The 25,873-nt window shown below is 37.9% G+C and overlaps 13 protein-coding genes across 13 annotated transcripts; 5 read left to right on the top strand and 8 right to left on the bottom strand.

The window, feature by feature from the left end:
• Positions 1-7: 7 nt before the first annotated feature.
• B0P05DRAFT_519827 (uncharacterized protein) lies at positions 8-2,157 on the bottom strand. The gene is made up of 5 exons (XM_051575750.1): positions 1,853-2,157; positions 1,394-1,810; positions 853-1,346; positions 208-803; positions 8-161 (listed from the first exon to the last, which is right to left on the bottom strand). Exons 1-5 carry the CDS (start codon positions 2,141-2,143, stop codon positions 94-96), a joined length of 1,866 nt encoding a protein of 621 aa, XP_051429245.1. The 5' UTR covers positions 2,144-2,157; the 3' UTR covers positions 8-93.
• Positions 2,158-6,206: 4,049 nt separating this feature from the next.
• B0P05DRAFT_592569 (uncharacterized protein) lies at positions 6,207-7,437 on the bottom strand (the record flags this gene model as incomplete). Its single annotated transcript, XM_051583004.1, has 2 exons — positions 6,207-6,877; positions 7,344-7,437. The coding sequence occupies 2 exons, from the start codon at positions 7,435-7,437 to the stop codon at positions 6,207-6,209; spliced, it is 765 nt and encodes a 254-aa protein (XP_051429244.1).
• Positions 7,438-7,809: 372 nt separating this feature from the next.
• Positions 7,810-8,286, bottom strand: B0P05DRAFT_460126 (uncharacterized protein; the record flags this gene model as incomplete). Its single annotated transcript, XM_051573998.1, has 1 exon — positions 7,810-8,286. A coding segment is annotated over one exon (477 nt), but the record flags the coding sequence as incomplete, so codon positions are not given.
• A 5,665-nt stretch (positions 8,287-13,951) lies between these two features.
• B0P05DRAFT_592567 (uncharacterized protein) lies at positions 13,952-14,266 on the top strand (the record flags this gene model as incomplete). Its single annotated transcript, XM_051583003.1, has 1 exon — positions 13,952-14,266. The coding sequence occupies one exon, from the start codon at positions 13,952-13,954 to the stop codon at positions 14,264-14,266; it is 315 nt and encodes a 104-aa protein (XP_051429242.1).
• Positions 14,267-14,674: 408 nt separating this feature from the next.
• On the bottom strand, positions 14,675-15,207 carry B0P05DRAFT_481502 (uncharacterized protein; the record flags this gene model as incomplete). The annotated part of the gene is made up of 3 exons (XM_051575184.1): positions 14,675-14,897; positions 14,977-15,022; positions 15,129-15,207. 3 exons carry the CDS (start codon positions 15,205-15,207, stop codon positions 14,675-14,677), a joined length of 348 nt encoding a protein of 115 aa, XP_051429241.1.
• Positions 15,208-15,312: 105 nt separating this feature from the next.
• On the bottom strand, positions 15,313-17,944 carry B0P05DRAFT_359841 (kinase-like domain-containing protein). Its single transcript, XM_051573616.1, has 7 exons — positions 17,938-17,944; positions 17,793-17,884; positions 16,434-17,690; positions 16,340-16,386; positions 15,835-16,283; positions 15,737-15,788; positions 15,313-15,691 (listed from the first exon to the last, which is right to left on the bottom strand). The coding sequence occupies exons 2-7, from the start codon at positions 17,799-17,801 to the stop codon at positions 15,517-15,519; spliced, it is 1,989 nt and encodes a 662-aa protein (XP_051429240.1). The 5' UTR covers positions 17,802-17,884; positions 17,938-17,944; the 3' UTR covers positions 15,313-15,516.
• On the bottom strand, positions 17,613-18,522 carry B0P05DRAFT_359846 (uncharacterized protein). Its single transcript, XM_051573617.1, has 5 exons — positions 18,227-18,522; positions 18,104-18,167; positions 17,938-17,976; positions 17,793-17,884; positions 17,613-17,686 (listed from the first exon to the last, which is right to left on the bottom strand). Exons 1-4 carry the CDS (start codon positions 18,382-18,384, stop codon positions 17,825-17,827), a joined length of 321 nt encoding a protein of 106 aa, XP_051429239.1. The 5' UTR covers positions 18,385-18,522; the 3' UTR covers positions 17,613-17,686; positions 17,793-17,824.
• A 63-nt stretch (positions 18,523-18,585) lies between these two features.
• On the top strand, positions 18,586-19,822 carry B0P05DRAFT_565627 (PLC-like phosphodiesterase). The gene is made up of 2 exons (XM_051580976.1): positions 18,586-19,211; positions 19,255-19,822. The coding sequence occupies exons 1-2, from the start codon at positions 18,643-18,645 to the stop codon at positions 19,739-19,741; spliced, it is 1,056 nt and encodes a 351-aa protein (XP_051429238.1). The 5' UTR covers positions 18,586-18,642; the 3' UTR covers positions 19,742-19,822.
• A 1-nt stretch (position 19,823) lies between these two features.
• Positions 19,824-21,319, top strand: B0P05DRAFT_565624 (uncharacterized protein). The gene is made up of 3 exons (XM_051580975.1): positions 19,824-20,298; positions 20,576-20,681; positions 20,735-21,319. The coding sequence occupies exons 1-3, from the start codon at positions 20,166-20,168 to the stop codon at positions 21,264-21,266; spliced, it is 771 nt and encodes a 256-aa protein (XP_051429237.1). The 5' UTR covers positions 19,824-20,165; the 3' UTR covers positions 21,267-21,319.
• A 5-nt stretch (positions 21,320-21,324) lies between these two features.
• B0P05DRAFT_500871 (protein-tyrosine phosphatase-like protein) lies at positions 21,325-22,476 on the top strand. Its single transcript, XM_051575441.1, has one exon. It carries the CDS (start codon positions 21,606-21,608, stop codon positions 22,416-22,418), a length of 813 nt encoding a protein of 270 aa, XP_051429236.1. The 5' UTR covers positions 21,325-21,605; the 3' UTR covers positions 22,419-22,476.
• Positions 22,477-23,541: 1,065 nt separating this feature from the next.
• On the top strand, positions 23,542-23,960 carry B0P05DRAFT_565617 (uncharacterized protein; the record flags this gene model as incomplete). Its single annotated transcript, XM_051580974.1, has 1 exon — positions 23,542-23,960. A coding segment is annotated over exon 1 (215 nt), but the record flags the coding sequence as incomplete, so codon positions are not given.
• A 402-nt stretch (positions 23,961-24,362) lies between these two features.
• B0P05DRAFT_458262 (uncharacterized protein) lies at positions 24,363-24,821 on the bottom strand (the record flags this gene model as incomplete). Its single annotated transcript, XM_051573969.1, has 1 exon — positions 24,363-24,821. A coding segment is annotated over one exon (459 nt), but the record flags the coding sequence as incomplete, so codon positions are not given.
• A 372-nt stretch (positions 24,822-25,193) lies between these two features.
• Positions 25,194-25,835, bottom strand: B0P05DRAFT_454607 (ATP dependent DNA ligase domain-containing protein; the record flags this gene model as incomplete). Its single annotated transcript, XM_051573927.1, has 1 exon — positions 25,194-25,835. A coding segment is annotated over one exon (642 nt), but the record flags the coding sequence as incomplete, so codon positions are not given.
• Between the last annotated feature and the right edge of the window lie 38 nt (positions 25,836-25,873).

Here is a 25,873-nt window from a genome sequence, read left to right as displayed (position 1 = left end):
CTTTTTTGAGATATATAAATTTTATTCGGTCAATAAATTATCCTTCCATGGATTGCTATTTTTAGCGTAGTATACGCAATGGAATCACCATATTTAGTCGACCTTGATGCTTGCGAATATTTTCCTTAAGAAGTATAAGCAAGAAAGATAACCAATGGATCCTATAAAAAACAAGAGTCAATACTGCATTTGAAGAAATGAGTATACCTGTCATAATAAACAACAAAACACTGATAAGAGAAGAATATCCAAAATAAAGCACAGTGCTTGTAAAGGTATTGATGTTGAGCTTTGTGAAATAATACAAGAAAGAATAGGCATAGACGTAGAAACCTGTGGCACCAGACGTCAAAAAAGCACGCCAAGACCAATGGTAATCTTCGTTACACATATGGAAATAACACATTAAAATAGCCACTTGAGAGCATGTCAAGATCAACACAGCAAACACAAGGAACAAGAAGCCAATACCATAATAGATACGGTGGAACCAAATGGAGTTGAATAAAAAGAAGATTTCAATGAAAATAGCACCAAAGGGCAAGATGCCGCCCATCAAAATAGAAGGAAGTGCACGCATATACAAAGGTTGGTCTGGAATCTGACGAGGAATTTGGTTTGTACGAACAGGATTCTCAATGCGTGGTTTACGAAGGCCGACATAAGAGCCTGCAATACTCAAGGGAAACGAGATAATGACCCAAAGTGCTGCTAATCCAAGCATGGTACCAAAAGGTACAGCACCTGAAGCATTCGAATAGATTAAAAAGAAATTGAGGCCGAGTAGACCACCTACTAGTGTTCTAATCACAAGCATAATTAGTCCTAATTAAGGAATCAGACCCATCTTACCCAGGAACAATGGTTGCAGTCAAGAACATGTTGGCTTTCCATGATTCACCACCAAGCATCTTATAGATACGAGCAGAAGTATATCCAGAAAAGCAACTAAAGATCATAAAGAACAAAATCATCATAGTAGCAAGTGAACCACGATTAGAAGGGGATAAAAATCCAAATACAGCGAAAACAAGTGTTAAGCCTGTCATGGCCATTAATTGAACACCACTACCTGTCAAGACAGACAAAAGCATAGGACGTTGAGGAGGTCTAAAGACATCACCATGGACCAGTTTCCAACCATAGTCTTCTTGTACTTCTTCTTGAGCATCCACTGCATTGTATCTTGAAATATCTTTATGAAGAGCACGTAATAAGATCATGGAAACCATACCAGTCAAGAACAAGACAATAATGATAGAATTGATCAAAGAAAACCAATGAATAGAAGGATCCAACACATGAAGATAACCATCCCAACGAGTAGCCCATACTGTGTCTGAGGGCTTATTACCCAAATTAACAACGATAGTGCCATGTATATTCTACTTACAATCCAATTGACGGAATAGGTGTAAACAACTCTTCCTTTGCCATCTTCAGCTAGATGGAATCGGCTGAGTCCTTCAGAACATTGGTGGCTAGAAGGAGTATCTCTACTATATGGATCAACAGAGACACCAACAACTCGAGACAAACCGCGCGAAGTGACATGGTAATGAATCTTGATATCATAATGGTTGTTCAAGTAAGCAACATCGTTATACACAGAACCTAATTTAAAGCCAATGTTGTAGTACTTTTCATTTGTTTGTACATCAATTTCCTCTGTAGCAGCTGGCAAACCATCCACAGCCCAATTAAAAGCATATCCTTCTTTGATGCGCTCATTAATGAATTTAGCATCTTCTGATGGAATATTGTCTACTTGACACAATAACTTGCACTCTTCAGGTTCTTGCATTTTCAACTAACATCAAAATAAACAACAAAGCCTTAAATATAAATTTACCTCAAAGGCTGAATTAAAGATACGGTCGCCAAAGAGAATAGAGCCAATACTCTCGGATTGTTCTTGCTGCCCGTTTTTAGGTTTACAAAAATGAAACTGTTCGTTATAAAAGTCATATGAGATGACAGACTTGACCTGCTGGTTACTGCTCGGTGTGAGTGTATTAACGTTCAAAGTGACCAACTCTCCCTTGTTATAGTCGTGTGGTGCAACACCTGGTAAATAAAAAGCGTCGCTTACAGATACTGTTACCAAAGACACAAGCAGTGTCTTTATTAGCATCTTATTCATTTTTTCTCGAGAATAAAAAAGAAAGGTATAAAAATGCTTGCTCGATGGGCGCCAATTTTCTGTGTAGCCAATCAGACTCGGGAGCTTTTTTAGGACACAAAGTGCGAGGGACCTGATTGAAGCTTTCTTCGCATTTTGTGTCCTGAAAAAGCTCTCGTATTTAATCCCGCAGGTCATAAATTTCAACTGAATGATTATCAAACAGTTCAGACTTATTGGACTCACGAGCTTAATGGATCAATGGGTCGAATGTAGTTCAACGGGCTATTTTATTTGAATAAACAGTTTAAGAGCACATTGATTATTCATATAACAGAGACACCGGGTAAACAAATGCTTCAACAACGAAAAAAAAGACGTAGCATCTTCTTTTCTTTGGACAATATGAAAGCAGTATAAAACCTGTTTATGCACATATAAATGCTGTGAATAACTACAGACTTTTAGAGTTGATTTGGACCAGAATAGCATCCTCATGAGGTTCAAGCAAAGTAAAAATTCATCAATCTCTATCTAAAGTACTCCAATTTATTCAGTGAATTGCTTGATCCTTCAAAGAGTATGTGTCTATTCCTTAAAACTAAACGATGAGTAAAAGAAAAACAGCTTATGAGATACCTAACATGAAAGCATAAGCAATCTCTATTAGAAATTTGAACCGAAATAGCTGGTCGTATAATTTACCAACATTTTGGCTTTTTTTTATAAGCAAAGATCCTTTTGTTTAGCGTGGGTCAAGTGCATTTTGATAAGATATTATATATCGATACATAACTTGGTAATGTATAAATAATGTATGTAGCAAAAAGTCCAAGCAAATACATGCCTCAACAGCAAAAGAAAAAGAAAAAAGAGGCATCAATTCATGCAGATTTCTTTCTTATTCTTATGCATATAAAGATAGCATAAAGCCTGTTTATACACGCATGAATGCTCCAAATACCTACAGACCATGTCTACTAATATACGAGGTACCTTTGGAGTCGATTTGGACCAAAATGATCATTCGGCCAAAGGCTACTAGTCATTAAAATTATCTGTTTGACAACCCCTTGAGCCTCTTTTTGATGCTACAAGACGAGAAATAGAGCGATTGACAAGCTTACATACTCAAAATGTGTGTCAAAAGCTTTAGTTTCTCGCAAGTGTGTTTGCTTAACAGTTGTGCTATGAAAATAATGAGATATGGACAGAAAACCCTGTAAACATTTTTGCGTATTCACTCAATATTTTAGCAGCAAAGCTGTTGTACTTTTTATATCGCAAACTGCCATCTGGTATGTTCTACATTCATTTAGTCCACATTCGTATTATAAGAATGCCTATTTTTTTCTATTTCTCCATACTTCTTAGTACTCAAGACAATATAAGATGCTTTAGAGAGATCCATTAATTGCAAATTCTATATGGTACTTAGAGCAAAAACGCTCAAAACACAACTTGAACGCACCATTCTTTAGAGTACCATTACTCGACAACCAGACTACCAAATGGCTTCTCTTTTTATTCGAAACATGTTCTTTGAAGTCTAGCAATCAAATGGTACCATTGGTTTGGCTGTCAGGTGAAATCCATTCTTTTGACCCATGGGAGGTTCAGGGAGGTTCAGGGAGGCTCGTAAAGATGGAAAAAAAACAAGAATTTTTCGGAATGACCCAATGTAGGTCTGATCCAACTGAAACCAGATAAGGCAATGTCTGAGTACTTCTAAGATAAAAAAAAGGCCAGTTCATTTGAGCATTGCTTTTAAATCTATATTCAAAGTTCATTGTACACTGTAATTAGTACAAAAGAGACCCTTTTCAATAGGTATTGACTAGCAAGTAGGTACTTCTCTATACATTATCTGATGTGCAGAGTATTTCTAGGTAAGGTCTACTATAACACTCGGCATTTCTGAGGCTAAAGAGAGCAGCTTTCAGCGTAACTAACGATAAATGACTTGTAGATGTAGGGTCTGGCATTTTAAACACCAATCTTTTCTTTTTATGCTTTAATTATGGTTTGTAAATGTTAATAAAGAGAAGACGCTGCACAAGTACAAGATCTAGTCAACGACAAGTACTGGATGTAAATTAAGAAAGACAGCATAGACGAAGAAATGTACCTACCTTTTCAACAGTTAAAAAAGAAAGAAAAAAGAAAAAAGAAAAAGAAAAGTTGCTTGTTGTGTACTACATGATAGCAAGAAATCTAAAATTATGCATGCATAAATGAGCAGATTGAGCCTTCTGACAAGTATAAAGCTGCAGGTGTATAGATAGAATCTATGAAGTAAAAGTCTGACAAGCTCCATGGAGAAAATGTTGTTTATTCTTCACATGTATTTTGCTGTTTTGGATGCATTTACAGCAGTTCTTCGCAGCTGTTTGGCATACATTGTTACTACTTTTTCTCTTATTGTTTAAAAAAAAAAGGCTCATACGCTAGCATTTCATTCATTCAGCGAACGTGTTTAAATGGTGCTTATTTCTCTACTTGTCACTGCTTTAAGCATACTTGCAGTATTTTTATTATTATTGCCATTTCACTGTATCTTTTCAACCTACTTTATGCTTGCGCACAAGTTAACACCAAATCAAACGGGTCACTGCTAAAACCAAGACTCAAATCAAAACAAGCTAAACCAGATCTATTCCTGACATACTAAACGCACCCACGTCTCTCTCTCTCTCTCTCTCTCTCTCTCTCTCTCTCTTTCTTTCACCGAAGACAAGCATGTAAATCGATAATTAATTTCTCTCTTTTATTATATCATTCATAACAATAACAAAAAAAATAGAAGTCTATTAGCCAGCCTTCTCCTCCTTATTACAGAGAAAGAAGACTGTTTCCAAGGGTAACCATCGTGGAGGTTGACTTCAATCTACCCTCTTCTCTATCTTACGGTGCGAGATACCACCCGACACCTCTCTTAGAAAGATAAATCCCCCTAAGAGACGCGTCTCACTGAGAGCCGAAACTCCCAGCAAGATAAACCACCCTGAGAGACAAAGCTCCCAAAGAGATAAACCGAGGGAAGACCATACCTAGCAGATGCGAAGGCCCTAAGGGGTTAATTCGACTAGTGATACAGGATAGAAGTGCGCGTTATGCAAACATAAAAGTGGAAGTGCCTTTCCCACGCAACTTCGTTTTATTTTATTTCAATCCACGTCGAAACCTGCCTAGTGCCATAAAGACAACTTGTCGAAGGATCGCTCACACCTCGTTAGCATCCTCACGGATACCTCACATTCTGGTTGACAGTGCCATCTCTTCCATACCACTTCCCAAAAGAACGAGATGGTAACAAGCGCGTAGAACCGGTAGGCACCCATAGCCCTACACATAAGCCTGCACCCAAGCAAAGACACCAGAACGTGCAATAACAAGAATCACCTTGCCTTCTAGAGAAGAAAAAAGAAAAAAAAAAAAAGAATACGTCTTCCTTGCAGACTTGATATACAAAGTCCGGATTGAACTCAGCTAAGAAAATAATTGGTGTTCTGTATTTGAAAAGGCGTAATATGCAATTTCCAACAAATGGTCATTTTGGCCACTGATCTTTTTTTTTTGTAGGGGAACTATGTTTCTGTTTTATTTAAAGTCCTAAAGATGTCATAATAAGTGATAATTAAGACTGGAGGGGTATGATGTGCAATAAGAAGGGGAGGGGAAAGGTGCATAAGTTTAACTAGTAAGGAAAGTGATTTCAGTCAAAAAGTATTAGTTCTTATTCATCGGATTGTTTAATCAGCAGGCGTTTGATTATGGAGAGTACAGCAGAAAAGGTGAAGGGTGTGGAATCAAAAACCGAACGCCAATGGCTGGACCATAGACCTTCCAATGTGCTAGCGCAGATTTGTTGTGTGGATAGGGCTGGGAATGCAGAATGACTGGAGCGACTGATGGTGGTACGGAGATTGAGGGGTTGTCGTAAGTGGTGAATTGAAGGAGCGGTAAGAGAAGGATCGATATATGTGGAGAGGATTTGACACCAGATTTTGTATTTGACTGAACAAAGAAAGTTGAAATGGTCAAGTGTGTCAATGGTGTTGCGACGTAAGTAAGGACAGTGAATTCATTGAGGGCTAGTGATGAGCTTCGGTAATTTTTGATGTAAGTAGAAGCGAGTGTTGATGGTTTTGTGTAGGAAGCGGAACAAGATGTTGCGGGAGCGATGTATGATTTGAAGTGACCAAAAGGCTTTCCAATTAGGGACAATGTCAAAAGGTGAGGTGGGTGTAGGAATGTGTTGGGGAAGTAAGGCTTTATAACCAGAAACAGCGGGAGGTGCAGGTTTGAAAACTAGTGGTGAGGAGAGAGATTGAAAGTATGTAAGTGTGGTGACATAGGATTGCAGGCAAGAAGGATGAAGGATATTGTAGGTGTTAAGGGGAGGTGTAATCATAGTAGATTCAAGGTGAGCGAGGACAAATGATTTGAGAAATAGTTTTTGTTTGTGGATATGTTTGAATATTTGAAGGGGGATACGACAGTGTTGAGTCAATTTATTGCGTGTGCGGTATTTTATGGATAGAGACTGAGTATCGTGGATGAATAGATCGTAACCAATGAGACGGGAGAGATCAGAGGGTTTGCGGAAAAGACAATCAGGCGGTATAAAGGGAAGGAGAGAAGATGGACCAGAGGATTGTGGGTGATGAATGAAGAGTTCAGAGACAGGAAGACGGAGACAGACTTGAAGAGGGACTTGACAGGATTTGAAACTGTGTGGTAATGAATGGGCGGCTTGAAATATGTTAGCAAAGTAATTGTGAATTAGGGTAGGAGGGTATAAACGACAAGAAGGGAACAGGAGAGACTAATGGTATGTGGGGTGAGTGATAGATGTAAAAAAATAATGTAAACTGAGATGAAGGACTGGAAGGGAAGGTTGGGTTAAAGAATGGAATGTATTGGAGTATAGGAGAGGGTGAAGCCAACGCCATTGAGGAAAAATCCAGGAAATGTTACTGTAATCAAAAGCGGTTTAGGGGAAGAATTGAAAATTATAATTGAAGTCGCCGGCAAAAACAAATGGAATTGTAGTGGTAGAGTGAGAGGAGGACATATCAAAAAGTTCAGAGAAAGGAGAAAATTCTAGCAGATAAGTAAAGGAATTCTGTCGATCACGGCTGACTGCTGGTGCATACATATTAACTAACATAAATGAAGGAAAAAGAGAAGAGGAGTGAGATACTTTTGCTAAAATTACCTTCTGGTCTAAAGTGATAAGGTAAGGAGTGATGTTGATATTGGGGTTGAGACTGACTATCCCACAGTGTTTGGTCCATATAGAAACCTGACATTGAAGTTGCATATCAAGTCGTTGTTGGGTTTTGAGAGATTGGCCATGAGTTTCCTATAAGCATAAAATATTAATAGAGGGGGAATGGGTGCGTAGAAATCGTGTAAAGTCGCTGCTGCTTTGAAGTTGTGATGGTTTGGCTAGGCTACGACAATTGAGTGAGCATAGAGAGAGGTTAGTAGTAAGATTGTTCATATTATTTATACTTAGAAAGGAGCGTATATCCTTATTATCAGAATTTTGAGACATATTATTGAGGTGAAGGCGGTTGACCTTCACCGGCAAGGTTAATTGTGCTGTTGTGGTTGTCACTTGCGTCAGATAGAGGTTGATTTAGGTCGGTGAAGTGTGAAGCAGCGGTATCCATATCCATATCTGTATTGGAACTCTCTTGTCGATCGTCACTGAGGATAAGATCCATTTGTTCTTGTGTAATCCATTGCCATTTGTAGAAAACCCGGGCCACTGCCTTGTTGATAGAAGCACGTAAGTAAGTAATGGTAGGAAGTGCTCTTTGATTGTTCAGGCGGTATGCTTCAATAGTTCGAGTTTTGTCATCTTTGTCTTTGAAATCCGGATTCTGGACAACAGAGTAATGTAGTAGATTAAAATCCCCCTTGATTTGGATACCACATTTGACGGTAAGTACTTTGGCTTCCTCCAAATAGTCGTTATGAACGAGGATCGCCACCGCGCCATGAGCTGAGTAATAAATATCGAGGATACGTGCATGGTCAAGACCTAGTTGATGCAATCGATTACGCATGTCTCGAAGAGGTAAACGGTGGCGATTGGGTAAGTATAAGTATTGAAATCCTTGCGATTCAGATACTGGAGTGAAAGGACGAGCAATTAACATGAGTTGTCTGTTGGAGAGTTTTGTTCTAGACGTCCTACGTTGGGTAGGTGTACGAGTTACAGAAGCAAATGCCTTTTGGTGGCTAGGGAGTTTTTGTTCAAGAGCATATTTAGAGGTGGTTCTTGGTACTCCTAATGTATTGAGCGAAGAAAAGTCAGCCTCGTTACCTGCGGTAATAATTTCCTTCATGTTTTCATCATCATGAAGAGCGTTGTTGGAGTAGGAAGCTTTCGAGTAACTTTTCCAGTCTTCTGTGCGACTGGATAAAATCTTCGAGGGTTTTGTTGGTTGCAGCTAATTCAGATCTGAGTTGTGCATTGTCGGCTTCGTATTGAAGAAGTCGCTCTTGCATTTGAAGCATGTCTTCTTTCGTAGGTTGTGTTTCCTGAGTGTCAGAGAGCGCGACGGCTCTGTTTCGGGTTACAGGGGTGTTGTAAGGAACTACCGAGAATTTCTTAAGTACTGTAACTTTGTCTGCTGCCATCTTGTTTGTGAAGGGTTTTAGAGATGTGTTTTTTTCTGGAGCGTTTTCTTGAAGAAGACGAGATGAAAGCTCGATTGGTTTAGGAGTCAGAGTTTGTTTGTGTTCGATGATATTATTCGTGTCTGTGGCTTTGGAGGATCTAGTATCGGTTATCTTGCTGAGAGTTCGGGAGGTAGTAACGATGGGTGATGTTTGATTGTTGAGGATAGTTGTTGACAAGATATCTGTATTTGATAGTGTTCTCGGAGTTTAAAAGGCGCTAAAGTGTTCTTTAGCGGAGAGAAAAAGTGGCCTCTGATCCAAAGGGTACTAGTCGTGAAAATATTCAAGTTGACAACTCTTTGAGCTTCTTTTTGACGCTACAAGACGAAAAGTAAAGGTATAGGCAAGTTTGAATTCTCAAAATGTGCGTCAGAGGCTGTAGTTTTTGGCGAATGTGCTTGCTTCTCAATTGTACTATAAAAATGGTAAGATATGAGTGAAAAAACTTGCAAACATTTTTGCCTATTTGATCAATATTTTAGCAGTAAATTTTTTGTGCTTTTTATATCAATAGACTCAAAGAAAAAATAGCTACAACTCTTGTCACTGCACCATAGCCAAAAACTGAGTCTTTATTCAATTTATTTTTTCTTAAATGATTTTACTTGCCACACGTATTTTGTAGCACCGTAGGGCTACAAGAAAGAGGTGCTCGACACTGATTTATTGAGAAAATATAAGAGATAAGAAAATTAAAGATGAAACAGGAACTGTGTAAAATAAAAGAAAGAAAACCATGCGAAAAAAAAGGGAGGGGGAAGAAATAAGAGAAATGAAGGAATCAGTCGAGACAGTTTGTCTCTTCAGCAGCGCGGCGGCCAACTGCCCGGAGGGTTTGACTGAAGGTTATACTGGCAAGAAAAGGTTCTCTTCGATGGATATTAGTCCAATGGGTCTTTCAAAGCTCTGAGAGTGCAATAATAAGGAGCGTTTCAACTTCAATGGGACAAGACTTATTGACGTTGATTCTCTCAAAATCCAAGGATTGAAGAGTGGAGGAGATATCGCCGATAGAGGTGCCAGGCCAAAGGAATTCACGAAAAATATTACGCCTTTTCAAATACAGAACACCAATTATTTTCTTAGCTGAGTTCAATCCGGACTTTGTATATCAAGTCTGCAAGGAAGACGTATTCTTTTTTTTTTTTCTTTTTTCTTCTCTAGAAGGCAAGGTGATTCTTGTTATTGCACGTTCTGGTGTCTTTGCTTGGGTGCAGGCTTATGTGTAGGGCTATGGGTGCCTACCGGTTCTACGCGCTTGTTACCATCTCGTTCTTTTGGGAAGTGGTATGGAAGAGATGGCACTGTCAACCAGAATGTGAGGTATCCGTGAGGATGCTAACGAGGTGTGAGCGATCCTTCGACAAGTTGTCTTTATGGCACTAGGCAGGTTTCGACGTGGATTGAAATAAAATAAAACGAAGTTGCGTGGGAAAGGCACTTCCACTTTTATGTTTGCATAACGCGCACTTCTATCCTGTATCACTAGTCGAATTAACCCCTTAGGGCCTTCGCATCTGCTAGGTATGGTCTTCCCTCGGTTTATCTCTTTGGGAGCTTTGTCTCTCAGGGTGGTTTATCTTGCTGGGAGTTTCGGCTCTCAGTGAGACGCGTCTCTTAGGGGGATTTATCTTTCTAAGAGAGGTGTCGGGTGGTATCTCGCACCGTAAGATAGAGAAGAGGGTAGATTGAAGTCAACCTCCACGATGGTTACCCTTGGAAACAGTCTTCTTTCTCTGTAATAAGGAGGAGAAGGCTGGCTAATAGACTTCTATTTTTTTTGTTATTGTTATGAATGATATAATAAAAGAGAGAAATTAATTATCGATTTACATGCTTGTCTTCGGTGAAAGAAAGAGAGAGAGAGAGAGAGAGAGAGAGAGAGAGACGTGGGTGCGTTTGGTATGTCAGGAATAGATCTGGTTTAGCTTGTTTTGATTTGAGTCTTGGTTTTAGCAGTGACCCGTTTGATTTGGTGTTAACTTGTGCGCAAGCATAAAGTAGGTTGAAAAGATACAGTGAAATGGCAATAATAATAAAAATACTGCAAGTATGCTTAAAGCAGTGACAAGTAGAGAAATAAGCACCATTTAAACACGTTCGCTGAATGAATGAAATGCTAGCGTATGAGCCTTTTTTTTTTTAAACAATAAGAGAAAAAGTAGTAACAATGTATGCCAAACAGCTGCGAAGAACTGCTGTAAATGCATCCAAAACAGCAAAATACATGTGAAGAATAAACAACATTTTCTCCATGGAGCTTGTCAGACTTTTACTTCATAGATTCTATCTATACACCTGCAGCTTTATACTTGTCAGAAGGCTCAATCTGCTCATTTATGCATGCATAATTTTAGATTTCTTGCTATCATGTAGTACACAACAAGCAACTTTTCTTTTTCTTTTTTCTTTTTTCTTTCTTTTTTTAACTGTTGAAAAGGTAGGTACATTTCTTCGTCTATGCTGTCTTTCTTAATTTACATCCAGTACTTGTCGTTGACTAGATCTTGTACTTGTGCAGCGTCTTCTCTTTATTAACATTTACAAACCATAATTAAAGCATAAAAAGAAAAGATTGGTGTTTAAAATGCCAGACCCTACATCTACAAGTCATTTATCGTTAGTTACGCTGAAAGCTGCTCTCTTTAGCCTCAGAAATGCCGAGTGTTATAGTAGACCTTACCTAGAAATACTCTGCACATCAGATAATGTATAGAGAAGTACCTACTTGCTAGTCAATACCTATTGAAAAGGGTCTCTTTTGTACTAATTACAGTGTACAATGAACTTTGAATATAGATTTAAAAGCAATGCTCAAATGAACTGGCCTTTTTTTTATCTTAGTAAACTCGCTTTCTTTTTCTTAGAAGTACTCAGACATTGCCTTATCTGGTTTCAGTTGGATCAGACCTACATTGGGTCATTCCGAAAAATTCTTGTTTTTTTTTCCATCTTTACGAGCCTCCCTGAACCTCCCTGAACCTCCCATGGGTCAAAAGAATGGATTTCACCTGACAGCCAAACCAATGGTACCATTTGATTGCTAGACTTCAAAGAACATGTTTCGAATAAAAAGAGAAGCCATTTGGTAGTCTGGTTGTCGAGTAATGGTACTCTAAAGAATGGTGCGTTCAAGCTGTGTTTTGAGCGTTTTTGCTCTGGATGTCATATAAAATATGTGAAAGATTAATTTTTGTAAAGCATCTTATGCTATTTTGAGTGCCAAGGAACATAAGAAGATAAAAGTATAGGCACTTTATAATATAAATGTGGGATGGATAGACATAGAATATGCAGGATGGCTTTGTGCGGCGAATGAAACAGATCATATGAAAATTCACCCAAAATCTGATTGCAAGTAGCGGCTAGAACTATTGTGTCTGCTAATCAGTCGTCATCATTAGCTTCTACTTCTTCATTTGCACGCACCTCTGATTTTTCCCAGTCAAAGTATGCTAGTAACAACACTCTTTCTTCAGGCGCCATTGCGCCTTATATTGTCGGTTTAGAAAAAGATAGTGTTTTGATTGATATCACTAATATTCGTGATATAAATGGCCTTAAACAGTTTCTTGGGTCACTCAATACAAATGAAGAGTATTATTTTTTTGGCACTTTACTTGTTGAACGCAAATATTTGCAGAGACGCTTTATTGAAACATGCTGGAATATCAGCTCAGAAGTGTACAGTAAATTGGTCAACTCCGGTTTGCAGATGGAAGATAATACGATGATCAAAGGCTACCACAGCTTGCCCCAAACGCCAAAATTGCTCGAGTTAAGGTTGAACGACTCCCCCTCATTCATTCTTCAACTCTCCGCGAGCAAATGAAAAAACGTTTTCCCATTTTGGTGAAGTCCTGGATCTGGGATTTTATATAGACGGTGCTGTATTTTTTGGCCAGGGATATGTCGTTCTTGATCTGAACAATCCTCACAAGAATGAGCCTGAGCAACTTAGTCGAGTAGGATGAACTCTTTGTTCAGGGCCTCTTCACGTTCTTTAGTGGTTCGAAAGTTAATTTCGACAAAGTGTTGCTTTTGACCAATGTTTCTTGTAAGAAGACCGAGTCCATTAGGATACTACTCTCAAAGGTGCTTGTTCAAACTTTTCTCCCTGAAGTTCATTCCCTTAAATTCACTAGTAGCAATGACAATGGAGTTTTTGGTTGTAGCCTCGAGAAATCGTTTATGAGACTGAAGCGATTGGTGATCAGCTGTTTGATCGTCGAGATCGAAGACATGTCGACTTTAAGGTCTTACAGTTTGTGCGTAGGATCGAAATGTAAACAGTTGGTTGTTGGGATTATGGCATGAACTGTTGGTATTTCCACCAATCAGATCCCGTTTTCAGAAAAAGTGTTGCTTAGCGTAGAAACCACGATTGAAGATTTCGTAAAAGGGATCATAAGGTCAAAATGACTTTTTCAAAACTTACTATATTTTTGTATAAATATATTCATTTACGAATGCTTAAACATAAGGAACTCAAAAGAAAGGAATTAGAAGACAGAAATGATGATTTATTTTGAAAAGCATTCGCACCTGCAGCTAATCAATTTTATCCAAAAATGAGTTGTAAGGAAAGCTAGTTTATAAACCAAAATTGCATAATAAGTTTGATACTCGAAAAAGGCATAAAAGCATATTAAGTGTGTAATGTGCCAATGAAATCAAAAGTTATTTTGTGATCACATAGTATATATATAGTTTTAGTATATCGAAATATATTGATTTTAGTCTTTGCTATGGTTATGTTTTTGAACAAGGTCATTATTCACTGTGCTATAATGTGCATTTTTAAGAGAAAAACAGGCCATACAACGACTATAACTATAGATGAATTAACCAGAGTTTTTCTGGTATCTCCTAATATTGAAAGTCAACAATATGTCTAATATTAGTTGGCATGGGTTATTCGCACAGTAAGCATACCCTTTGAATAAGCAAAGTTTCCATACAAAGGATGCTCTATAAAGGCAATGATATTGACCTTTTCGCTTGTAACTTTTCGTAAAGTAGCTATTAGGTTGTTCTTTAAGGTTGCATCACAAGACCCCCTTCATAGAATGATTTCAAAAACCGCGACATTACTTATTTTTTTCTTTTCTCCTTTTCAACCATCGAAATATGCCTGAAGGAGCAGGGTTTTCGTTATTCCCTTATCAATATGTCAGTTCTCGAGTTATAGCAGCAGCAGCAGCAGTAGCAGCTTCTTCCTCTTCCTCTTCTTACTCTTCTTCGACATCTGCAGCAACACTGCTTCAATCACCTTCTTACTTCGGACATATCGTTTTGCAATTCACAAGGCAAGTTATGCGACCCAAAGTAGTGCTGCCCATGTTATTTGTGATTGTATTGCTATTCGATTTAGATGGCTCACTCGATATAGACGATGAATTCTTTTTGGAAGAAAGCAATGAAAATAATGAACAAAACCTTTAATAATAAATCATGATCTGATATGTATGTGTCACAATGCTGACAAAGAAAAATACGTCTTTGTAGGGTGTGAATATGATGCATTATTTTCTTTTTCTTCTACTCTATGAATAACGGTCAATACAAAACTATAGAAAACCATTCAACTAATGTAATGGTTCGTTTACAAAAGTTTCCAGAGCATATTCATCCTGCTTTTCAAGGAACAAAACACGTCTTCCAGAAATATTCACCAATGCAACATAAAGAAAACGTATTCAATCCATCCATGATTAGCCCTATGTTTTATGGTTACTCTACTACACCTCCTTATCAAAAAAGTAAAATATAATTTATTATGCATTAAAAGAGAGGAAAAAAAGAGAGGAAATGGTATATATCTATCTATCTATTTGTAGCGAATATAAAGGGTTATTTGATGGACTTTTTCTTCCACCATTTACTTGTACGATTTGTTTGTTCATTTTCAACTATATCATCCAATTCATGTATGGGTGATTTGCGTCCTGTGTAGCTGTTTGTGTTGTGATTAGAAAGGATTCTGGAAAAAGAGAATTTCTCGCGTATTTGAGAGGATACAGTGGCCATTGGTTTAGGACCATTGTGATGCGAAGCCAAGGATGTCAATGAGGTTCTTTGTTGATCTGTTAGTTTACGATTGCTATTGACCTAATGGTAATACTTAGTTTATATATACACATTGAATTGTATACCTTACATCTAATTTACATTGTTTGTGACAAACAAATCCACAAAAGTCTTTGCATACAAAAGCTGCATGTTTGATATCTGTATTGCATATCTTACATTGTCCAGCACCTTTTTTCAGAAATGTCAGTATGTACTTGTACAGTACGCTAATTACCTTTTGGAAATGAGCATTCAATCAGACTATGGACATGCTCCTGATGATGTTCTTGAGTGTTTGCAATAATGGTAGGCATAGATTGTCTGTCCAAGGAAGATGCTTTTTTCTGCTTCTGATGATTAGCTAGCTTACTAATCACTTTACTGCCATTATGATTAATGATCAGAGAAGGCTTATCAGTCAGAGAGTAACTATTGCTGTTTTGTGTGATGGTAAATTGGTCTGTTTTATGAGTTGTGTTTTGTAAGTAATTGTTTAGCACTGTGCTGTTACTCTTAACAGGTGTTGCCCTTTGAGTAATCCAGGGATGGTGCAGCAAGTGAATAGCCTTTGGTCTCTCCACTGGGTTCTTTTTGAAGCATAGTTTAAGGAAATCAATCAAGTCCTATTGAGTTAAATAAGAACCTGGCTGTATAAAAGGATATAGACTCACATCTGAGATGTTGTCTGGTAAAGGAGGACAGTCGTCTTCAACAATTTTAAACATGGCAGTCATGGTAATTAACTCTGCATAAGGTGGTTTGCCTGTACATAGTTCAACAATAGTGCATCCTAATGACCTATGAAATGGATGAGTAATTGGTTTCAAACTTAAATCTATTTACCAAATGTCAGATTGAACTGATACTCCTTTTAGTTCAATAACCTCAGGCGACACTAAAATACACAAGTTAAAACAAATAAAATAAAACTGGATTCTTACTCCAAAAAGGTGTACCAGACACCATGTTGTCCTCATCTTGACTTTTAAGCTTTAGGCTTAGAGAAACACCAAAGTCAGATAATTTGACATCTCCTGTTTTAGTCGTCAAAATGTTGGCTGCTTTCAGATCACAATGTACAACATCCTGTTGATGTAAATAGGCCAATCCTTGTAGAATATCATGACAGTAACTAGCCACTAAGTTCTCTGGTAAAGCATTGCCAAAATGCTTAAGTGTATGCAACAGAGAGCCATTCTCGACAAACTCAAGTACAATATTCATATGGTCTTGTGTTTGAATAAAGCCTTCATATTTGACAATATTTGAGTGTGTCAATGAGCTTAAGAGGGAAGCTTCTTGCATCATATCTTCTATATCGCTTTTGCGTGCGTCCTTTAGACTTACTTGCTTTATTGCAACTGTTTTACCCGAGATTAAATCAAGGGCTCTAATGAAAAGTAGGTTTAAGAAAGGGAAATAGGAGACATCATTTAGCCGACTTACCTATATACTGTACCAAAGTGTCCTTTGCCAATGACATTCCCTAGTTTCTAAAAAAAAAAAAATAAGCACAATAAAACATCAACAAAGCACTTACATAGCGAGCAACAACATTGCCTTGTTCATTCGACAATTCTAAATTGTTGTCTCCCACAGCATTTAAACTCGAAGAAACCGATTTTTGTGGTATAATAGTTTTTTGTTCAGGTATGGACTTAATTGATTGACATTGGCTATGAATCTGCTTTTGTTCAGTCTTGGAGGGCAATAAAACTCGAGTTAACGAAGCATCTGTTCTTCTTCTAGGGCGATTTTTAGTAGGGCTCTGAACCTGAATTGTAGGAGGCAAACAAGGCTCAATACGGTTTTCTTCCAAGAAATTTAGCAAAGATAACTGCTCATTCTTTTCTTTGGCTGATTTAAACAAATCCTCCTCATAAGGCCTTCGAGAGTCAATAGTACTGTGTTGTTGATTTTGGCTAGACCATGTTTGGAACTTTATAAAGTGTGGCTCCTTGCTTGATTTGTTCTTTTTTTTGGAAAATAAGAGTGAGAGCTTACTATGTGTAGATGCCGGAGTGCTGGGCGGATGCATTTTCAATGAAGGAGGTGTTGCTATTTGTTGCTGTTGTACATCCGGCGTTGTGGGAATAGGAGCAAATAATGACTCAAATAAGTCCTGCACTTTTTGCTCTTCTTCTTTTACTGCTTTACGATTGGTTTTTCGTCTGGCCGCTGTTCCATAGCCACTATCACCCGAGAAAGAAGGTGTATGACTTTTTTTTGTGTCATATGTGTGTTCATCTTCATCGTCTTCATCTTCGTCCTCTTCCTCCTCTTCATCATATTGAATTGGTAATGTGTAATCTTCTTCTTCTTCGTCCCGGAAATCTGAAATGTTGAATGGGCCAATGCCTGGTATACAATTGGGTCGCTGAATGTCAAGTGGTGGAGGGTTATCCCAACTGGATCTTTTTGCTTGATTTGTGCCCGAAGTACTAGAGAAAGATAATTCCTCTTTGATATTGACATTTGAGTACATTTTTGCAGTGTGAATGGCGTCCAGCTCCTCTTTACGATGACGATGCTCCTTACAAGACTCCTGCTCCTGATGATTCATCGTATGAGATGTCGTTTCTGTAGTATCCTTCATAGCAGTGGTGGAAACCATATTATAATTAAGATTAGGTTCTGTAACCGACAGACAGGCTTCACTCTTTGATTTATGAATGGGTCTAGGTGGATATTGCTGAGTTATGTCTGATTGAGATCGAGTTGGAATAATGATGATAGGTGATAATTTCTCTGCGAATATTTTACACGAATATGCTAGTATCGAAATAGTTGATACTACCTGTAAAAAAAATTAGGAAAGAAAAAAGAAAAAAAAAGGTGAGTCTGCGAAGAAATTTAAAGGAGCAAAGAAAAGTATAAAGTTGGATTTCATATTACTTACAGCATTCATATTCTCTTCATTAATCAGGTCATTTATACTAAACAGATCGTTTTGTTGTAGACCAAACTAGACAAAAATGAACAAAGGTTATTCTATCTCATAAATTAAATCATCTCTTTTCCTTCTTTTTTTTCTCTTGACTTACACTCTGTACTGTTTGCAAAAAGAAAGCAATTCTAGCTCTCTACAATTATGTCAGTAATTTTCTTTATTCTTCATTCTGATCTATCCCTTTCTTTTGCTCAAACATATTTTTTCTCTCTTTCTCCCTCTCTTTCATCCTCTCCTATTTTTGTATAAACTATCTTTACCGGATCATTCTCAATATTCAGGTCCAATGGGTCTTTGTTATGGCTGAGTAATATTCGAGCAATTCTATTGTAATCATGATTAGTGGGCTCTTTAAAAGGGAGATAGGTCTATTATGCACGTACTCGAAAAGAGCAACTCCGTCTTTTAAGCAAGAAAAGTCGTTTGAAGGCAACTGTTGACCTGTGATAGTTTCAATCCAATATTTCGCAAGCATTTTTTGTTTGGCGTAAGTATATAAATTTTCATGCGATAATTGAGCTTGATGCAAAGAGCAAGTCATTATCAAAAAGAAAAGATAAAAAAAAAAAAGCGAGAAAAGGAGTGTGCCCTCTGAAACAAAATAATTACACCTGCTGAGCGTCAATTCAAAACAGTTGCTACTTAGAAATAAATGTTGCCAAGCAACGCCTGTACCGATTTGGATTTGCAGTCCGAATTAATTTAGGATCCATAAATAGCTTTTTGTCTAATTTAAAATACATTCCCCTTTTCTTCTTCCTCTTTATACTTTTCTCTTCATTGTATTATTATCATTGTCATGTATATTTCATCCTTAGCTGTTCTTGCTCTTGCTACTGTCTCTGTAAGCGCACAACAGCTCTGTAACGGCTATGCCGAGTTTTGCAATAAACATTATAATTCATTGACTTATCTCTTGACACACAATGCTTATGGTTATGTTGCTAATCCAGCTTCGAATCAAGCGTGTCCTATTCCCACTCAACTCACTGATGGTGTCCGAGGTCTCAAGTTGTCTGCTATCAGATCATCAAATGCAACTACAGCAGGCACGGATGCCAATAGCATCCAACTGTGTCACACATCATGTACTATCTTAAATGGAGGTTCGGCCGTGGATACGCTCACTAAAATCACAGAATGGGTCAAAGCAAATCCCAATGAAGTCGTCACTATTATGTGGAACAATTTGGGCAACTTCACTCCAACTGCTTTTGAAGCTGCCTATAATGCAAGTGGTCTGACAGACTATGTTCATACGCAAGCCTATGGTAACTTGACATGGCCAACACTAGGCGAAATGATTAGCAGTGGCAAACGGGTTGTAAATTTCGTAGATGAAGGCACAGATACACATCAAGTTGCTTGGTAAATATTTATTTACCCCTTAATTTCTCTAACTCTTTTTTAGGCTATTACCAGAATGGGACTTTTGTTTTGAAACACCTTACAACAATAAGAACGAATCTTCTTTTAGTTGTACCATTGATAGACCTACTGAACCCAACGATCCTACTGAATCCTTATATATAATGAATCACTTTTTGTATGGTACATTGAGACTTGGTGCACTCGAGATTGAAATTCCTCAAAAAGGCACAGCCAATGTTACCAATGGTAACTCTTCTCTTCTTGCACAAGCTCAACAGTGTAAATCTACTTTTGGCCGTCAACCCACCTTTTTAGAGATCGACTTTTATAACAAGGGAAACACGCTCGAGATTGCTGCCGCATTAAACAATGTGAGTTACACAAGACCTTCTCAACTTCAATGTGATGTCTATGAAGCCACTGCTTCTACAGGCGGATCAGGAAGCTCTTCCGATGCCAGTACTTTGATGTATAGTTCCACTGTCCTACTATCTTTAGTAGCAACTGTATTTTTTACTTGTTTATAGATTCTTGTACTTCTATTTTTAAATGTGAACAGTCCATGTGGGCGCGTAAATAAATAAACCATTTTTTTAGATTAAAAAAAATGCCAATCCTTTTTTTTATTTTAGGGTGAATGATGTCACAAGAGGTACGGCATGCTTAATTGATATGAATATATACAATGTTTACCTTGGGCCAATCAAAACACATTGTTAGAAAGTGAACATGATAATCTGTTAGGCCAAGTTATTTTAAGTAATCATCTTGCTCGACGATGATTGGCAGTTATCATTGATCGAGACGGACAGCTGCTGGAACTGAATTTTTTTTAGACTTATAAAAATTAAATGGTCCATATCGTCTAATCCTTCCCTTTGTGTTTTTGCGATAACCCATCCATCCATCACCTTTCGAGGCATCCATCGCAATCAAGCTCTTTTATTAGATATGTCCACTTTTTCCAAGAACCTTTTCGACGTCCTCGGCGATGGTGAGGTCCCTCGCCCTGCTGCTCCTGTCAAGGAAGAAGCTGCTCCTGTTGTTATTGACAAGAAGAACGTTGCCAAGATCAACAAGGATGGTAAATATTAATAGAGAAAGAGAAAAGAAAAGAGAGAACAAGCCATTCAAGTATATATCGCCAAACTAAGACAAGCCATGCACAAAAAAAAGAAGAAAAAAAGCTTATTTTAGGACCTAACCTCAATAAGTGTTATTGAGTTTGACACCATTCTAGCATCATTACAACAATATACACCGAGAATAGAACAGTATTGGATCTTATTGCTTGATTGCTTGTATCTTTTTCTCTTCTCTTTATTTTAAATTAGGTATTGACCAAAAAATTTTTCATTTAGCTGCTCGTGCTTCCAAGGGTGGTAAGCCTACCAAGGGTCGTCAACAAAAGGAAGGTCGTCCCCAACGTGGCCGTCAATTCGACCGTCACTCTGGTACCGGTATTGTGTAAGTATAGAAGAAAAGAAGTGGTCTGTTATATCTGACACACTATGTTATAGTGATACTGAAAAGAAGATCAACAAGGGTTGGGGTAAGGCCGGAACCTCTGAAGCTGAAGGTGCCAAGGATACCTTGAGCCCTGCTGACCCCGATGCTCCTGAACAAGAAGTTGCTGATGCTCCTGTTCAAGAAGAAGAAAAGGTCAAGACTTTGGATGAATACTTGGCTGAAAAGGCCAACAAGTCTTTGAAGGTTTCTCTTCCTGAAGCCCGTAAGGCCAACGATAATGATGAATCCGCTTTCAAGGGTACCGTTGCCTTCTCCAAGGAAGAATTTGAAGAATTCTACGTTAGCAAGGAAACCAAGACTGTCAAGAAGACTACTACTGAAAAGACCCGTAAGGAAAAGGTTTTCGTTGATATTGAACAACGTTTCCAAGAAAAGCCTCGCGCTGAATTCCGCAAGAACGACCGTCGTGGTCGTGCTAACAACAACAACAAGGGCCGTCGTGGTCCTAAGGGCTCCAACAACGGTCCTGCTGTCAACCTTCAAGATGTTACTGCTTTCCCCACTCTTGGTGCTACTGCCTAAATTTTTTCTTAAAAAAAGAATTTGATTTTAAATAAAACACAATATTACACTTATTTTTGGAATGTGTGAAGGGGGTAGAAAAGCTTATTGTGTTTGTTTTAATTGTCAAGGAGAATATTGTGATGAGGAGGAAGAAAAGTGAGGGAGGGGGTGGAAAGCTTTATATTACAATTTGCGTACATGCAGCTATATTGAATTATTAATTTACTCCTAAACATTTCTGTTTTCTTTTTTTTTTTGTTGACTGGTTTAAATAAAATCGACAGGTTGATGTGCTTGCATTTATAGTCAAGCAAAATTTTTCTATTTTCATTTGTTTTTTTCTTCTTCTTCTTCAACATGAACAACAAACGAAACCCTAAAAAACTCGCCTTGAATATTTCGAAAAAGCAAGGATCTTTTACAAGACACAAAACAGATGACTATCAAACAGGTCCAGCATGTATTCTACCCAACTTGTATTTGGGTGCATACCACAATGCACTAGATACAGCTCAATTAGAACGACACCGGATCAATTGTATCATTAACGTGGCCTGTGAGATCACTATCAAGACTATACCTCATCACATCACCTATCATCATTTTGCATGGACACACAGCCAGCAAGACCTGGCTAAATCAGAATTCACTCGAGCTATCAGTTTGATCTATCAAGCACATAGTCAACACCAAACAGTTCTTATTCATTGTCAACAAGGAATTGAACGATCTGCTGCTCTTGTGGTCGCATTCCTGATACACTTATCTTCTTCTGCTCGTGTATGGTCATTAGATGATACATTGCGGTTTGTCAAGACAAAAGCACCTGGCATTCGACCCAATATGGAGCTAATTTATCAGCTAAGAGAATATGAACGCTCTCTGACTGTAAAAACTAGACCACGCAGGTCAGAATCTGTTAGCGATTTCAATAATGTACAACTCAAGAAACGACAAAGATCTATCAGTTGCAGAGATGAATGGTCAATGTCTCAGTCGTCCAGTGAAAACAAAAAACAGCACGTGACAATTGATACCAATAAAAAAAAGGCTCTAGCCATCACGTCCACACTTGTCATACTAGCAGCTATCTATTACCAAAAAAAGCACAATGATTCCTCCCTTAATTATTTATTCAACATAGAAAAACCAGTTTATCCTATTTTTTAATTTCCAATTGTGTAAAAATAAAAAATTGTAGGCGGAGTTGGCGTCTTGAAGATGAAGCTTGCATTAACAATGAATTTCTGATTAATTTTGCACTTGCTGGTTAAAAATAGATTAAGAAGGTTCTCTTATTCCTTCTTTAGATCTAAACATGAAACAAAGGTATCTGATAAAGGTTCTCAAGTTAGTTTGTTGAGATAAGAGAATTATGTTTCGTCTTTTTCTTTTTATTGTAAATATAAGGGTGCAAGAAGAGGAGTGACTACAAAGTGAGGGCATGGCTTTGAAAGCGGTCATTAGATGCTGAGACTGCTACATATGGATTGTACAGCTTGTACATTCAATGAGGAAATCTCGTCTGTTCTTTGTCTTTTTTTTTTCTGCTAAAATTTAGCTTGGTTGACAATAAAGTAATATTTATTCTCTTGGTACCAAAACAAAAGTTAATAAAAAATCTAACTTAGAAATATACGGAATTAAGATGACACTCAGAGCATTTGTTTTGATTGAGCTCAGTTATAACATGTATCTTAATGGATTGTTCTTGCTTCCGTTCCGCAACGAACAACACAATTCCTTTTCGTAATACTAGTACACTTTATTGAAATAAGCAAAAATTAAAATATTGTTACTTACATTGGATTATAAGAGCAGAGAATAGAAGGGAGGTAAAAGAGCGAAGCAAATTAGTAACAGATATGAACCAGTATATATAAAATACCTACATGGATATGAGAAGGTAGTTAAATACCTCCCTTACTATATTCCCATTACATGCATACTACTACACGCTTGACCAACCAATACCAAGCTGTGATTGATGCCAAAGGCTGTACCACCAAGTACTAAACTACAATATCTTAAAACAAACATCTCAACAAATCATCCACAAAAAACTGAGCGCGTTTGAGTATCGTCTTGGCATATTAAAAGGCTCTTGGATCATAATACCTTTGTTACTGAGTTCGAATGACGAAAAACTGGGCTAATTTTTATTTTAGGTCAGTGTATAAGCAACTCTTTTTTTAGAACATGTATTCTCCCAGGCATGTTTGTCTTACCAAGTTGTATGAGTCCGGACCTTTTCATATATAAATAAAGGAGAAGGTTGCATGAAATTCGTTTCATTTGGCGTCATTTTATTTTAAACAGAGAAAAGGAGACTCTTCTCTCTCTTTCTTTATCTCTACAATGGAAAGAAACGCTACCAACTGTGACCATGAACCTGCTATTCATGGCCAATCGCCTTGCTTTTATACTAAAGACAACGTATGTAATGAAATAGTCTCAGATAAAAAGCATCCCTTCTGTTGTCATATCAAGGAACCGGAGATTTGTGGACAAGCACCTACTTTTTATTGTGGCAATGAATGTAAGAGACCAAATGATAATGAACAATCCAATAAATGAAGTACGCTACATGTATTGGACTCCCTAAGGTGGGGAGAAAATAGTTATAGTCGTTGGGTATATTTAGGATGAAATTCTATATAATAAGTAATCTCGAAATAAAGACAGTTCAAGCTTACCTGATTCATCAAGAATCACTTCTTCTTCAAAGCATTTGTTAATCCATTCCAAGGTGACAAAACGAGGTAGAGGTCTATTGACAAACACATTGGTTAATTCTTGTAATCGATCTGGACCATTCATGACAATATGCGTTATACGCTCGTCATGAATATCCTGAGTTACTTGGCCTGCTTCAAATTCGAAGCATGCTTTGGCCATTTCCATCGCCTCAGTCTTTTTCTTCCATTCTACCCAGGCCAAGTTAATGGGCGATGGCTGCGTAGGAGACATGCTTGTATCAAAATCAAAATAGGCAAGTGAATTCAGAAACACCATACCACTGATACCTTCTGTAAAATACCGTTCTTGAAGTTGCAGGGCAATGTCTCTGCGATCTTTATCGTCATATTCTTCTGTAGGATTCATTCTTTCCATAATCTCGTCCAGATCTCCAGCTTTAACAGGCTTTGTATAAGAATCGCCATAAGGATCCATCTTTTTGGCAAACATATTGGCTGTTTCAGGTGAAGTATAAAGCATGTATTTGGGTTGAATAGGTAATAGTCGACCTGCTTCAATGCTGTCCATAATATAATTGGGAAGTAAAATGTCTTTGTTTTTGACATACTGAATGATACTCTGGACTCGTGAATTCGTGACACCTGCAATCAAAATGTCTGCATTCTTGTTCTGAGTGTATTCACCACCATTTGCCTTAATCAGAAGATCAAGTTCGTCTTTAGAGATACCAGGCTGATGTTTGTTCACTTTAGCACCTGTAATCACAAAAAACTTGGTGTTTTCAAAAATGGTTGTGTGTTGAACAACTTGACTAGAATCTACTCCACGTTGACTGGCCAATAAAACGGTACCTCGTCTTGCTTTTTTACCTTTCACTCGATCAATACGATCATGAGCGGCTCTTTTTTTGCCTACAGCTCCCTCTGCTTTAGCGTTGACCGCGTCAGTATAAGTCATGATATCTTGCCATCCCTTATCATGTCGAAACCCTTTCATCACAGGAAAACGCAAGGTGGATTGCAAGCCAAATTTGGTTGAGTCTACGATCTCAACGCCCTTCACTTCGACTACAATGTTGTCTTGATAGTCTACTATAATATTAAAGGTTTCTCCGCCTTTTTCAGGATGAACTAGCCAGGCAGGTATTCTTTTTGGATCATGCTCTGTTCTTGTCTTCATCAAATGCTGTAACTCTCGCATGATCTGCTGATTCAATCCTCCACCAGCCAACGTAAATGTAACAAACCGAGGTGGTTCTGTTTCTGGTATTCTATCATCTCTGACGGCACATAAAATACTAGCAAATTTGCCTGCTCTTGTTCCTTGACCATGTCTTGCACCCACTACTACTAAATCGCATGTATCGACGAGGGAATCCAAATGAGTAGGCTTGTATTTTAGCCAATGTGAAGAACGTTGACTGAGCTTATACATCGAGCTAGGATCTTTGATCACAATTCCTTCTTCATGGTTCAGCAAGGCTTCTTCTAATGCTGTATTCACTTCTTCTTTTGTGCTGACATGTTTTCTTGTCACAAATCTCAAATGCATACCTTGTTCTTTCATCACAGTACTCAACACCTTGAGTCTGTCCTCCAATTTGTTGTCAACAAGAGGAGTATCATTAAACAGTAAGATATCAAACACAAGGTAACATGGATGTGGTTGAGTGGGATCATTGATATCTCTTGATTTAGAAGCATCTTTAAGTGTACCAAATGGAAGAAACTTTTGTTCAGTGGGGTCATAGGCCAACATCTCACCATCTAAAATCACTTTTTTGGCCTTGATGCCATGATGAATATGTCCAGAGAGCTTTGTCATGTCTCTGCTGGTTGCACCATACAAGTCATTTTCAGTCACTCGTTTTCTAATAAGCCATATGAGTAACGCTTTTTGTTTCTTTCTGCTTACCTTGAATGCCA

This window comes from Gilbertella persicaria (assembly GCF_025201335.1).
Source record: "Gilbertella persicaria strain CBS 190.32 chromosome Unknown B0P05scaffold_82, whole genome shotgun sequence".
NCBI classification, from domain to species: Eukaryota; Fungi; Mucoromycota; class Mucoromycetes; order Mucorales; family Choanephoraceae; genus Gilbertella; species Gilbertella persicaria.
The sequence above is the reverse complement of the archived record's forward strand: the minus strand, read 5'-3'. Positions and strand labels throughout refer to the sequence as shown.